Source organism: Quercus lobata, chromosome 10 (assembly GCF_001633185.2).
Source record: "Quercus lobata isolate SW786 chromosome 10, ValleyOak3.0 Primary Assembly, whole genome shotgun sequence".
Classification (NCBI taxonomy): domain Eukaryota; kingdom Viridiplantae; phylum Streptophyta; class Magnoliopsida; order Fagales; family Fagaceae; genus Quercus; species Quercus lobata.
Genome location: NC_044913.1, coordinates 47,707,755 through 47,722,896, shown reverse-complemented (window position 1 = coordinate 47,722,896; position 15,142 = coordinate 47,707,755). Strand labels below are relative to the sequence as shown.

Sequence of the window (15,142 nt, the reverse complement as noted above, 5' to 3'; positions counted from 1 at the left end):
AGTTAATAATAAAATATGTTTTTTGGCATTAAAAAATGTCACGTCAGCATTTAAATTAAAAAAATTAATTTATTAATTTTAACTAAATAAAAAAATAAAAAACTAAAAATCGTATGAATTGAGATCTAAGTGTGTCTTGAACAAGAACAACAAGAACACAAACCCAGATCCAAGAACATAAACCAGAAATTAAAAAAAAAAAAAACCAGTAAATCTTTGTGGCTAAGAAAGTAGAAACAAACAGAAAAAAAGGAAAATAAGAAAAAAAGGAAAGAAAGAAAGAGAGAGGACGATCTAAACAAAACTCTTTCATTCCCAAACAAAACTCTTTCATTTCACTCATTCCCAAACAAAACTCTTTCTTTCTTTTGCTTTATTGTTTCAAAACAGTTAATAATTATCTAATAATGGGCCTGATCGATCTGAACACCACGGAGGAGGATGAAGCGCCGTCGTTGGGGTTGTCCTCAACATCCTCACGTCGTTCTCTGTAGCCAGGTTGAACACCAGTGGTGGGTTGGGTTCGAATTTGGTGGTGGGTGCATCAGCATCAGCACCAACTTCGGCTTCGTCTACAGTGTGTTTGGAGCTATGGCACGCGTGTGCGGTAGTGATTGGGTGGTCTATCGATCCTGATCTGAAAGAGAGAAGCATAGAGGATCTGGGTTTTTTTTGGGGTTTGTTGAGGCTCTGTGGCCAATCTGTGGTAGTGTTGAGGATTCGGGTTTTTTCTTATTTATTTATTTTTTCTGTTTGTTTCTACTTTCTCAGTGACAAAGATTTACTGGTTTTTTTTTTATTTTTTTTTTATTTTAATTTATGGGTTTATGTTCTTGGATCTGGGTTTGTGTTCTTGTTCAAGACACACTTAGATCTCAATTCATATGATTTTTAGTTTTTAATTCTGTTTTTAATTTTTTTATTTAGTTAAAATTAATAAATTAATTTTTTTTAATTTAAATGCTGATGGGGCATTTTTTAATGCAAAAAAACATTTTTTATTATTAAATTAGGCCATGTGGACATCAATTTAATATTATTTATTCCTAACATTTGCCACGTTAGCTTTTTCCGTTTCTGATGTATTGGCAGGGACCAAAATGGGAAGCATTTTTCAGAATAGGGACTAAAAGCAGTAAAAATAAAATGTTGGGACTAAAATGGGAATAACCTAAAAATGTAGGGACTAAAATGTGCTTTTCGCCTAGAATTTATTTCTCTCTCAAGTTGTAAATTTATAATTATAAACATTCTGATTGTAAACAATTTTAGTCATGCTTAAAACTATCGGAATTGGAAGGATATGGAAAGTTTTATATTTTTTGGTTTTTTTTTCCCCCTTCACATATATAATAGTAACATAAATAGTCTAATAATAATAGGTACCCACTTAAAGAAAAAAAAAGGGTATTTTGTGCAATACGTTTCCTTAATTGATTTGATTCATTTTCTCTAAAAATATTTATTATTTTCTTTTCACATGAAAATAAGCGTTGCCCTGACCCGCTCGCAACCCAATTGGTCCAACCTGTTTTCAACTTGTTTAAAATGACCCATCTTTTAACCTAGCCCGTTTTGACCTGCAATCTAATTGACCCGACCTAACCCAATCGTTTGTCATGTTTATCTTCCACATGTGTGATTGCTCCTATCCATGTTAGCTAGTGACATCGGTTTCCCCATGTATATGACATGCAACATGTGTTTAGTGCTTTCGTAAGCCTCAACATGCCTTAGTCTAAGCATAGTGATGCATGTCGAATATATAGGCATGAAACCCTGCTGATGCACCATGGTGTACCTAACGTGAAACTCTATCGGATTTTTATTGTGAAAATGTGGCATCTTCTTGCTCTATTCTCACTGTGAAAGCTTGGTGAGGATAAGTTTGCGTTCCACGACTAACTTGACCTAAAATGTTGCCGGATTTTCACCACAAAAATAAGGTGAAGTGTTGCCAGATTTTTGTCATGTAAATTTGGTAGTAATTCCAATGTGTTAGCAAAGCATTGATAAAAGCTACACATCTTTCCCAAATCAAACCTCAAAGCCCAAATTCTTGAAAGCCTTGAAAGCTACTGCCAATAGCTTGTTTTTATTTGCCAATGACCAAAAATTAATAGTTTTCCAAAACAAAGGGCTGTTTCATGATAGGTGTTGTGTGGTGCCTAGCACCTTCCCCACATATAACCAGACTTCTAAATCCAAGAATTAAGATTTTTTATTATCCATTTAGATTAGGAAAAATCTGACATTTTTCTTAACCTAAAGATTGATAATAAAATCAAAATAGAGTCAGGTGACTAATCATACCTAGAAATACCCAATGATTGGTGGCGATTCCTGAACTTTAATTAAAAATGACTCATTAGTCATAGTTCAAACCCAAACCGTGCATCATTCTCAGAAGGAGAAGAGAGGGGGAAGGGATCGCAAGTGCCCATTGCCTGTTTCCAGTCCTATCCACACAGGTGGAGAGCACATATCGCCTTTCAGGGTGGTCAAAAGCTACGAGGCATCGACATGGTACCTCTATTGTCTCATGGCGTAGCAAGAAGCAATATATTGTTTTTCATTCCAACACTATAGCTGAGTATCGTGCCTTTGTTGGCATCATTGGTGAGCTTTTCTGGCTTTGATGGCTCTTGGCTAACTTGGATGCTCCACAACTCACTGAAATTCCTTTTTATTGTGATAATCGTAGTGCTATTTATATTGCTCATAATGATGTCTTCCATGAACACACCAAGCACATTAAAATTGATAGCCATATGACTCATCAAGATCTCATGAAAGGTAATCTATGGCTGAATCTCCTCTACTCATCAAGATCCCAATGTATTGTACTTGCAAGACACATATATTACTTGTATTTCACACATATTGTGCCTATGTAATGTCCTCTCTTGTACAATATTATACACACATCATATATATAGTTATTTAGAAAGTCTCTTTGTCTTTATATTGTTAACAACAATAAATTTTTTTGGGATATTCCTGTACAACAATGGAATTTTAACATTCCATTTTTGGCATTGTAGCTTTGAAATTATAATTATTTGGTCCATAGTAAGACCACAAAGTGAGAGCAAGAAATTCCAATTATTAGATCCACATCGGGATCACAAAGTAAGACAAGTATGGTACTCTCATCAACTTTCGTAGTCAAGAGTAAAACATATCATGTATAATTCAAGCCATAAATATAAGAAATTCATACATGTGATGAATGATGAGGAATGTTTCTTTTATTCTGCCCAATGTTGGATCTGTATTTTTCCTTGTAAATTACTTTTGGCTCATTTTTACGTAGTTGTGGAAGAATCTACTAGTGACCCTTTACGCGAACACAAGAAAGGCTTTGGTGGAATTTGTAAGGAATGAAGGGTTCCTTCTAACATCTCTACCACCTTATTCATGGATGGTTGATCAGATGGATTTATCTGAATGCACCATGAACTCACCAGTATCATCTTCCTTGTTGTCTCTTGTTCCTCCACTGTCATGACCCCATATGTTCTTCCACCCATACCTAGTTCAAGATCTTTATAAATCCAATCTGGAAAATATTTTTCGCCACTGTTGGACACTCCATTATCAAAATTCTTTCTTCCTCCAACCATTTCAAGAACAAGCATTCCAAAGCTATAGACATTAGACTTATGAGAGACCCCTCCAAAGTTCCGACGAAATACTTCTGGGGCAATATACCCTACTGTTCCTCTCATGCCAAGCATTGATACAATGCTGTCTTTTCTTTGGCAGAGTTTAGCAAGGCCAAAATCAGATATTTTTGGGTTGAAATCTTCATCTAAAAGAATATTTTGAGGTTTTATGTCAAAATGCAGAATCCTTGTGCTACAACCTCGATGTAAATATTCTAGTCCTCGAGCAATGTCAACTGCAATTTTGTACAATGTTTTCCATTCCAAATGACAATTTGTTGCTGAAGAATCTCGATGGTATATGAACTTGTCTAGAGAACCATTGGGCATAAATTCATATATTAGAGCTCGCTTGTTCTTTTCACAACTAAAACCTAAAAGAGTGACGATATTAACATGAGAAGTCCTACTAATGCTTGCAACTTCATTAATAAAATCTTCTCCATTGCCTTTGGATTCACTTAGAACTTTTACTGCCACAAGCTTACCATTTGGTAGCTTTCCTTTGTATACACTGCTGTATCCTCCTTGCCCTAGTTTGTTTATGAATGAGTTGGTCATCTTCTTGATCTCTGAATAACTATAATGCTTGGGAGCAAGTGAACCATAATTCAATATAAATGCCTTGATATTCTCATCATTTTTCCTTGTTGTCCTCCTAAAGATCAATGCCTTACTCAATTGTTCTCTTTTAAGGCAGCAAATTATGATACAGACTACTATAATCCCTAGCATGACAGCTACAATACCTGTAATTAAAGAATGGAAACTTTGTCATGTGCGACCAATGTTAACCTGGTTTTCATTTGACAACTTTGTCATGACTATACTACATACCTATGACAATTTCACACAGCTTGGAAGATGATCCTATAACACAAACATAAACATAATATCAGCGAGAGTACATAGGATGTGATTGTTAGTTAATACTTAATACTATTAAGTGTCGAGGAAGTAAACCACAAGATTTAACCTGGAAAACAAAGAGACAGGGGTGGCTCAACAATAGAAGCAACTAATACCATTGCCTAAGGCCCCCATAATAAATAAATAAATAAATAAATAATAAAAGGCCCCAGATCAACAAATTTTTTTTAAAAGTCTCAAATATTAGTTAATACTTATCCAATGTTGTATTTTAGAAAAACAAAGACCCGTAGAAGAAAATTTTGGATTATTAAATTACGTTGAAGAGAATTAATTAAGCACCAAAATTTAGCCAATACACAAAAATTTCAATCTCACCATTCGTGTATTTTGTTTGACTCTCTCTTTCAAACGGTCAGAATTCTGACTAATTTGAGTCTCCTAGACCCTAAAAAGTAAAAACATAGACCAAACTTTTCTCTATCTTTCCAAAACTCCTAAACTAATTAAAATTGATTACTTGAAGAGGCTGAAATATTCTCCCAGATTATGGCAATTTGCTGCTAGATCTTCCATCTTTACTTTAAATGGTAGTGTTAGACAATATTTTTCCTTTTTAAAGAACATGATAGAGGACCTAGGGGTTAAGGGTTTTTGAGGCAAATGTTTGGTAAAGAGTAAAGGCTCCTCTAGTGGTTGTTTTACAGTGACCACATTCTTCTAGATCTATCATTTTGTTCTTTTTTATCTTTCTTTTTAAATTGATTAATTCTCATTTTAAAATATAAATAAAATTCTAACACTAAACTGTATAGCCACTTGATTCATTGTTTCTTGGTCTAATTAGGCGTTCTTTATTGGTTTATGTATTCATTTCTTTTTTGTTTTTCATTTTTCATTTTTTGAAAAGTATTTATTCTATTTGGTTTTATTAGATAAATCTGTGAATTTTGATATAAAAATTCAGTTGAAAATCTTATAAATGAACAATAGATTTATAAAATAGAGTTAGAAGATAATGAAATAATACAATAAAAAGATAACAATAAAATAATTGCGCTTAAGATTTTAAAAGAACTTGAATACAAAAACTTAATTAATAATTTTGCATGTTAAAAAGCAAAAAAATAAAATAAATAAATAATAAAATAAATATTATATATAAATTTAATAATATAGAGTAGATATTTGAACAGCAAAAAAGTCCCCATCCAAATAGACAGACAACAAAATTGATAGACAGGGTTGATTAGGATTTTCAAATGGGAATAGGAGAAATTTAGGACCCTAATGGACTAAATTAATTGACAATTGAATTCTATCAAGAGAACCCAAATAAAAAGAACAACATTCATAGACAGGGTTGATAATAGGTATGCGGTCAAGGAAGGTTAGGTGTATACGTTTGAAAAATCCAAATACTAGAAAACGTTTGAAAAATCCAATTACTAGAAAAGGTTAATCAATTTTGCAATCCCAGATTAATAAGCCATTGACCAAAGGAAAATATTTACTTATTCTTGAATTGAAGGGAGCAACTTTTCTGATGCCAAGACAAAGTCAACAATGACGATGGTGGTGGGTATTCAAATCGACTGTAGTTCTTCTTGGACTTGGTGGCGGAACGGTTGCTGTGACTGGAGTTGACAGCGCCGATGAACTTATGTCGGTGGCGTTGGGCGGAAGTTGGTAGTAGGAGGGTTGGAGACGAATATGTGTTGGGTTTTTTCTTTCTTATTTATTTCAGGTAAGTTAAATAAAATAGCATAAAATTAGGAATTAAGGGACATGTTGCTCATTTAGATTTGTGGAGCATGGTATGGAACAGAGAGTGTGGGACAGATGATTTTGATTCAGGTCACATGGACTTGTATGATGTATATATGATGTTCAAATATATGATGGATGCTATATTTCATCTTAAACGTTTGATCAGAGTTTTTCCTAAACATTTGATCTTAATCCTCTAGTGTGATGAAAACTATGGTATAGATGCAGTTTGGCTAGCTGAAGGAAAAAAAATGAGAGTAGCACAAGCTAGCTACCAATATAGATGCTAGTAACTGAGCATCTAAACGACTTAGACAATTAGATAAGAAATGAAATAAGAATTTATGACAACAAAAATGGATGCTTGTTGATACAGTGCTACAACCGGATGCAAAAGTCCCGTTTGTACAATGGCAAGCGAATGTACTCGTGGTTGGGTCGGAACCACACAGCCCCCCAGCCTTGAGGCATGTATCACACTGGGAATCACTTGCATTCCACCCCAACATGAAACCGCTATCAATAGCTGCAATTACTGTATCATGAGTTATAGCAGTTGGAACTGCTGATTGCAAAACTGGAACATTGACCCAGAAGTTTCATGCTCCGATTATGCCGCTAATTGCCAAAAAAGTCTGAGTGCTCTGGGTATAGTAATTGATAAAGTTGGAATTGTTTATGGAGCAATTAAACTGATAAAAGGCAAGATTTGGAAAAGCAGCTAGAGGCGTACGGCAATTATAATAGAGTGTCAGGTTCGTATCATCTGAAGTAATATAGGAAAATAAGTTGTTATCAATGGTGGTATTAACCAACGCAGCAGGGCACATCGTGTCTAAGTAATCCGTCCTAGCAACCTTGAGAGTCTGTAATGAGTTATTGATTTCAAGGACTCTGTAATTCATGGTAGTTATGTTGATCCGCGGAACATTGTTGCTGCAGTCTAACTGAAAACTAGGGTGACCGCAATAGTTTGGTCGATTAGATGCCCAGAATGGATAACTGAGGTTCACAAGGTTGCTACAGTTAAATGGTGCCTCACAGGTGAGGTATCGCTCATTATCCGCAAGCAAAGATGTTGGAAAATGGATTAAGGTTATGGTTACTATCATCAAGGACAAAGTGATGGTTGGGAAGAGATGGGGATGCATTTTGACAGAAGACAGAGGGGGGAGTGGTGTTGATTCTCAATTGGGGGTCTAAATTTTTTAAGCAAAATCTCTATTTGGAAGTTACATTGCAGGTTAACTCTGCTGGGGAAAATTCCATATAACTTTGAATAAATTTCAGCAGTACTAGTGTATAATGGAAGTACAGCGACACACGAATACAAAAATTTACGTGAAAAACTTTTTCTCTTTGAAGGAAAAATCATAGGACAAACTTCGAATAATTTCACTATATTAAATAGAGATTACAACACTTAGAGACACAACTTGAGCACAGAAAAATTCTATTTTTTTCTTTTCACTCATTGCTCTCTTTTTCACTGTATATCTCTTACAATTTTCTCTTGCTCTCTATATTTTTCTCTTCTCTTTTGCTTGGTCTCACTCAAGCAGCTCTCCAAGATTGCACCAGTCCTCACTTCACTCTTTTCTCCTTTTTTCTAATGGCGGCACCACATTGAGGTCAGGGTGTTCCTAAGAACACCCTGGCTTGAAAAAAAAAATTATATATAATAATTTAAAATTTTTTTATTTGTTTACTCTTAGAAAATAAAATAGGAACTCCCTCAAGCAAAATCAAGAACACTCTCAAAACTTTTTATGCCAAACAAATTTTGAACTAAAATCTTATGTCGGCCAAATCCAAACGTATAGCTTTCAGCCAGAAAAAAAAAAAAAAAAATTTTGTAAAACCTTATGATTTTAAAGAACAAATTTGTTTGGATTTTACAGAGCAAGCCCCCCGCAAAAAAAAGCACAACATCAATCCTAAACAAATACCCAAAGGCCCAACCCAAACGTATTCTCCAACCAACCAAAACCCAATTCAAATATGCGTCCGCCTCAATCATCAAATGGTAAAGCTAAAGCAAAACCTAAAATTAGAAACCCTAAAGAAAAAAACCTCATCAAGGACAACACCTTACGCCTCTGCTTGAAACCTCATCATCAAGCACATAGGCGAGACATGGTGACAGCGCCTCTACCTGAAACTCGAGCAACAAAGCTTGGATCGGGCATCGGAGATCGGTCCGATCGGATTAGAGCTTGCGACACTAATTGAGAGAGAGAGCTCAGTGTATGCGTCGCTGATCGGATTAGAGCTTGCGACGCCTCAAGGTATTTTACACTTTACTTCTCTCTCTTTTTCTCTCTTAGTCTTTGGGTTTTGCTGTGGACTGTGGTGTGGACTGTGGTCTGAGACTGAGAGAGAGAGCTCTCTTTCTTTTTGAATTGATTCTCTCTCTTCAAGTCTTTATAATTATTCAATTTATTTGCCTTTGTTTTTTTTTTTTTTATTACTTTATCCGTTGGTGTGTCACTGTGTTGGTTAGTTGGTGTTGGTGAGTTTGTCTTTTTTTATTATTTTATTTATTTTTTTAGTATATTGTGATTTGTGAATTTATCTGATTGGCTCATCTAGTATGAATCTTGTCTGTTGAGTGGGGGTAGATGTGGCCATGGGGCCGTGTGGTGTGGGGTCAGGGGTGGGATATTTGAATTGGGGAAGTAAAGGCATGCAAAGGTAGGGGTGTGTGCATGCTAGACTGCTAGTAGTTAGTAAAAAAAAAAAAATTAATGAAGTAACTAAACACCAATAATTAATAATTTAATTAACTAATACATAATAAAAAATAAACAAATTAAATTATGTTAGGCTAAACAATAATTAATAATTTAAAAATTAATGAATCAACAATAAAACAAATTATAGTTTATAAAAGACAAACAAATTAATGAAACAACTAAACAACAATAATTAATAATTTTATTAATATTTCAAATGAACTTATAGTTTATTTTACAGGTACCTTTGTTTGTTTCTTTTCTCCATTGCCTTTGGATTCACTTAGAACCTTTACTGCCACGAGCTTACCATTGGGTAGCTTTCCTTTGTATACACTGCTATATCCTCCTTGCCCTAGTTTGTTTATGAATGAGTTGGTCATCTTCTTGATCTCTGAATAACTATAATACTTGGGAGCAAGTGAACCATAATTCAATATAAATGCCTTGACATTTTCATCGTTTTTCCTTGCTGTCCTCCAAAAGATCAATGCCTTACTCAATTGTTCTCTTCTAAGGCAGCATATTATGATACAGACTACTATAATCCCAAGCACAGCAGCCGCAATACCTGTAATTAAAGAAAGGAAACTTTGTCATGTGTAACCAATGTTAACCCGATTTTCATTTGACAACTTTGCCATGACTATACTACATACCTATGACAAGCCCAACATTTAGCTTGAGAGATGATCCTACAGCACAAACATAAACATAATATCAGTGATTATTAGTTAATACTTAATACTATTAAGTGTCAAGGAAGTAAACCACAAGATTTAACCTGGAAAACAAAGAAACATGGGTGGCTAATTAGTAGAAGCAATTGATGCCATTGCCTAAGGCCCCCATAAAAAAAAGCCCCAGATCAACAAAATTTAAAAATATAATCTCAAATATTAGTTAATACTTATCCAATGTTGTATTTAAAAAAAAAAAAAAAAAAAAAAAGACCCGTAGAAGAAAATTTAGGATTATTACTTACCTTGGAGAGAATTAATTAAGCCCCAAAATTTAGCCAATACATAAAAATTTCAATCTCAATATACGTGTATTTTGTTTGACTCTTTCTTTCAAACGGTCAGAATTCTGACTAATTTGAGTCTCCTAGACACTAAAAAGTAAAAACATAGACCAAACTTTTCTCTATCTTTCCAAAAATCCTAAACTAAAATTGATTACTTGAAGAGGCTAAAATATTCTCCCAAATTATGGAAAATTACAAGGCTATCATTCAAGCTGTAGCGTTAGACAATATTTTTCCTTTTTAAAGAACATGGTAGAGGACCTAGAGGTTATGGGTTTTTGAGGCAAATGTTTGGTAAAGACTCCTCTAGTGGTTGTATTACAGTGACTACACTCTTCTACATATATCGTTTTGTTCTTTTTTATCTTTCTTTTTTAATTCATTAATTCTCATTTTAAAATATAAAAAAAATTCTAACACTAAACTGTATAGCCACTTGATTCGTTGTTTCTTGGTCTAATTAGGTGTTCTTTATTAGTTTATGCATTCATTTAGCTTTTGTTTTTCATTTTTTGAAAAGTGTGGGAGGATGAAAAGACAAGGACAGGAATGATTGAGAAGAGATCAACACCAAAGGAGCACACCTTAGGAAGTTCTATCAAAGAATTCTTAGAGCTAAATATGACAACACAACCACAAACCCAAGAAGATTAGAATGCTTGAGAGCCTCGAGGACTGATATGTCATCGGAAAGGCCGAAGTCCAGTCTGAAGACCATCAGGCACATATCAAGGAAAAGAAGGAAAGTTTGTCATCAAGCAAGAGAAGGAAGGGTACAGATAAAGCATCTATTACCTCCGCATTTAAGGCTCTACACCCACTTAGCTGGCCGCATTAATGGTGAATGACTTCTGAATAGTGTCATCACAGCTTATAGCATAATAGAGAAACCTTCTAATAAGGCCCTGATAGGACAAGTATCAGAGGAAATAAGTCCTAGTCCTCCAAGTGGAAGGCCATGATACAGCTTGAATGACTATATAAGAGAGAGATCCCTATGAAGTGGGGGATGAAGCATTTTGAGAGAAGAAAAAAGAGAGTGATAGCCTTGTAACATAAGAACAAGTGTAAACCTACACCTCGGAGTAAACTCGAGGAGCATAACTTAATCAATTCAAGACTAGTATTATTCAATTTCCTTGACTTACATATATCCCAAGCACGTATTCTAATATCACTTGATCAATTTATTCTCAAAAGGATAACTAAAGTTGATTGGCATTCCATCTCTATAAATAAATTGTGTGAGGTTAGAAGTTAGCTTAGTCTATTTTGCCCCGCCACAAAAAATATTTATTCTATTTGGTTTTATTAGATAAATTGGTGAATTTGGATACAAAAAACTTTAAATTTATTTTTAAACCATATCTCAAAAAGATCTCTAGACGAATTTGTCACTAGCAATAAAAAAATATAACTAAAAATTCAGTTGAAAGCCTTGTAAATGAACAATAAATTTATAAAATAGAGTTAGAAGATAATGAAATAATGCACTTATTATTAATTAAAAAAGAAGATTTTAAAAGATCTTTAATACTAAAACTTAATTAATAATTTTGCATGTTAAACAGCAAATATATATATTTTTATATATATATATATATAAATTTAATAATATAGAGTAGATATTTAAACAGCAAAAAAGATCCCATTTAACAGTTTCGCCTAAAACCTTAAAGTATCTTGGGCCAGCCTGCAAAGAGATATTGCAACTCAGACAGCTAGAGGATCGAGTCATATAGAAAATAGAAATAATGGAAGAGGACAAATACGGACTGAAAACAATATTGGCAAGGTGGTTAGCCTTTTCCGGAGACATTTTTTATCATCCTTGAAGTCAAATCAATCTTGAACTAACTTGATCGTTCATGCACTGTGTCTAAATTTTATTTTTAATTGGTTTGAAAATAATTTTAGTTTATACAGACTAAAATTGTAATTAGTATTTTTTATTATTATTATTATTATTTAGAAAAGGTTAGAAATAGCTTATAACACTCATAAAGGTAGATAAACATGTTAATTAATTATTCAAATAAAAAAAAAAAAATCATCGCAATGTGTGTGGGATTATATATTTAATCTCTTAATTTAAATGTATTGAAAAGTAGTATCAGAGCATCCAAATAGACACAGAACAAAATTGATAGACAGGGTTTGATTAGGATTTTCAAATGGGAATAGGAGAAATTTCGCACCCTGATGGACTAAATTGATTGACAGTTGAATTCTATCAAGAGAACCCAAATAAAAAGAACAAAATTCATAGACAGGGTTGATAATAGGTATGCAGTCAAGGAAGGTTAGGTGCATACGTTTGAAAAATCCTAATGCTAGAAAAGGTTAATCACCTTTGCATTCCCAGATTAAGCCTAGCAGAATATCAAGAAATTATAATATTCTTGTGGTGGATTATGTCATTTACCAACCATTTTACTTAAAGACTATCCATCTGTTTAAAATTACTAAACAATAAAATTTTTTAAAACATAAACTAACTATTGACTCAGCAATTTTAAATAGGTACAAATTTTTTAGTAGAATAGTGGACAAATGACGTAATTTGAAAACTTCATAATCTCTAATTGCTCACATTGTTACAGCACATAATTGCTACTAGAGGAAGTCGGTGTCTAAAGCATAATCCTTAATAAATGTTATCCCAGAACTTGACTTGGTTTTGATCCCATCTAAGTAGTTAGGTGAAACATACTAATCGTCCATCAATTTCATATTCTCGCAAAGATAACAAGGAATTAGACCGTCATTGACCAGAGGAAAATATTTACTTATTCTTGGATTGAAGGGAGCAACTTTTCTGATGCCAAGACAAAGTCAACAATGACAGTGGTGGTGGGTATTCAAATCGACTGTAGTTTTTCTAGGACTTGGTTGTGACTGGAGTTGACGGCGCCAATGAACTTATGTTGGTGGCGTTGGGCGGAAGTTGGTAGTAGGACGGGTAGAGACAAATATGTGTTGGATTTTTTCTTTCTTATTTATTTTATGTAAGTTAAATAAAATAGCATAAAATTAGGAATTAAGGGACATGTTACTCATTTAGATTTTGGAGCATGGTGTGGAACAGAGAGTGTAGGACAGATGATTTTGATTCAGGTCATATGGACTTGTATGATGTATATATGAAGTTCAAATATATGATGGATGCTATATTTGATCTTAAACGTTTGGTCAGAGTTTTTCCTAAACATTTGATCTTAATCCTCTAGTCTGATGAAAACTATGGTATAGCTGCAGTTTGGCTAGCTGAAGGAAAAAAATGAGAGTAGCACAAGGCAGTTACCAATATAGATGCTAGTAACTGAGCATCTAAACGACTTAGACAACTAGACAAGAAATGAAATAAGAATTTATGGCAACAAAAATGGATGCTTACTTGTCGATACAGTGCTACAACCGGATGCAAAAGTCCCGCTTGTACAATGGCAAGCGAATGTACCCGTGGTTGGGTCGGAACCACACAGCCCTCCAGCCTCGAGGCATGTATCACATTGGAAATTATCTGCATCCCACTCTAACATGAAACCGCTATCAATAGCTGTAAGTACTGCATCATAAGTTGCATTAGTTGGAACTTCTGATTGCAAAATTGGAACATTGACCCAGTAGTTGCATGCTCCGATAGCGTTGCTAATTGCCAAAAAAGTCTGAGAGTTCAGATTATAGTAATTGATGAACTCGTTACTGCCGCTTCTGGAGCAATTAAACTGATAAAAGACTAAATTTGGAATAGTTACTACAGGCGTACGGCATTATAATAGAGTGTCAGGTTCGTATCACTTGAAGTAATATAGGAAAATAAGTTGTTATCAATGGTGGTATTAACGAACGCAGCAGGGCAAATCGTGTTTAAGTAATCCATCCTAGCAACCTTAAGAGTCCGTGATGAGTTATTGATTTCAAGGACTCTGTAATTCATGGTAGTGATGTTGATCTGCGGAACATCGCTGCTGCAGTTTAACTGAAAACTAGGGTGGCCACAATAGTTTGGTCGATCGGATGCCCAGAATGGATAATTGAGGTTCAAAAAGTTGCCACAGTTAAATGGTGCCTCACAGGTGAGGTATTTCTCATTATCCGCACGCAAAGATGTTGGACAATGGATTACTATCATCAAGGACAACGTGATGGTTGGGAAGAGATGGGGATGCATTTTGACAGAAGACAAAGAGGGAGGGGGGAGTGGTGTTGATGCCAAATTGGGGGGTCTAAATTTTTTAAGCAAAATCTCTATTTGGAAGTTTAATTGCCGGTCAACTCACCATTCACATAGTGATTATTATTATTATTATACTCCAAAAATGAATGATTTATACATGGCAAAATAAAAGTGAATATTAGAATAAGAAAAAAAAAAGAGATATTTATACTTATTGTATAATTAAAAAAAAAAAATATATATATATATATATATATGAAAGGGACCATTAATACTCATGTGTACATGCTTTAATATATATATATATATATTAAATATGACAGGAGGTCAATAAGTAAAATTTAAAATTTAATTAATATTTATAGGGGTGGGGGGAAAATTTTTTAAGAGGTAGGGGCTAAGCCCCCTTCTCTGCCCATGCGTATGAAGAAAAAGTAAAAAGGTTGAGAAATTAATATCGAAAATACTAAGCTACTACAAATTTTACAACATCTATAATTACTAAAAGCTGAAGTGTAGCGTTTAATACTACTGCTCTCACGTTGCACCACATCAATTGCCACGTCATTTTTTTTTTCTTTTTTAAAATATAATTTGTCCTACAATTTTAAAATGCTCTCACGTTGCACCACATTAACTGCCACGTCATTTTTTTTTCTTTTCTTTTTTATAATATAATTTGTCTTATAATTTTAGAATGGTTTTTACAATTTTCAGTCTTATAAATGCAGCCCACTACTTATTTATTTACTTCCATTATCACCCTATAATAAATCCAACGCACTACTTATTTATTTACATCTACTATCGCTCTATAATAAATCTGTATAATTAATCCAACCCAGTTTTTATTTATTTAGTTCAACTATCAAACCCAACCCAAAACCTTTTC

The 15,142-nt window shown here is 33.9% G+C and overlaps 1 protein-coding gene across 1 annotated transcript; it reads right to left on the bottom strand.

Moving 5' to 3' along the window:
• Positions 1-3,308: 3,308 nt before the first annotated feature.
• LOC115964868 (LEAF RUST 10 DISEASE-RESISTANCE LOCUS RECEPTOR-LIKE PROTEIN KINASE-like 2.4) lies at positions 3,309-14,244 on the bottom strand. The gene is made up of 5 exons (XM_031084102.1): positions 13,832-14,244; positions 13,468-13,721; positions 9,703-9,738; positions 9,398-9,614; positions 3,309-4,326 (listed from the first exon to the last, which is right to left on the bottom strand). The coding sequence occupies exons 1-5, from the start codon at positions 14,242-14,244 to the stop codon at positions 3,309-3,311; spliced, it is 1,938 nt and encodes a 645-aa protein (XP_030939962.1).
• Positions 14,245-15,142: the final 898 nt, after the last annotated feature.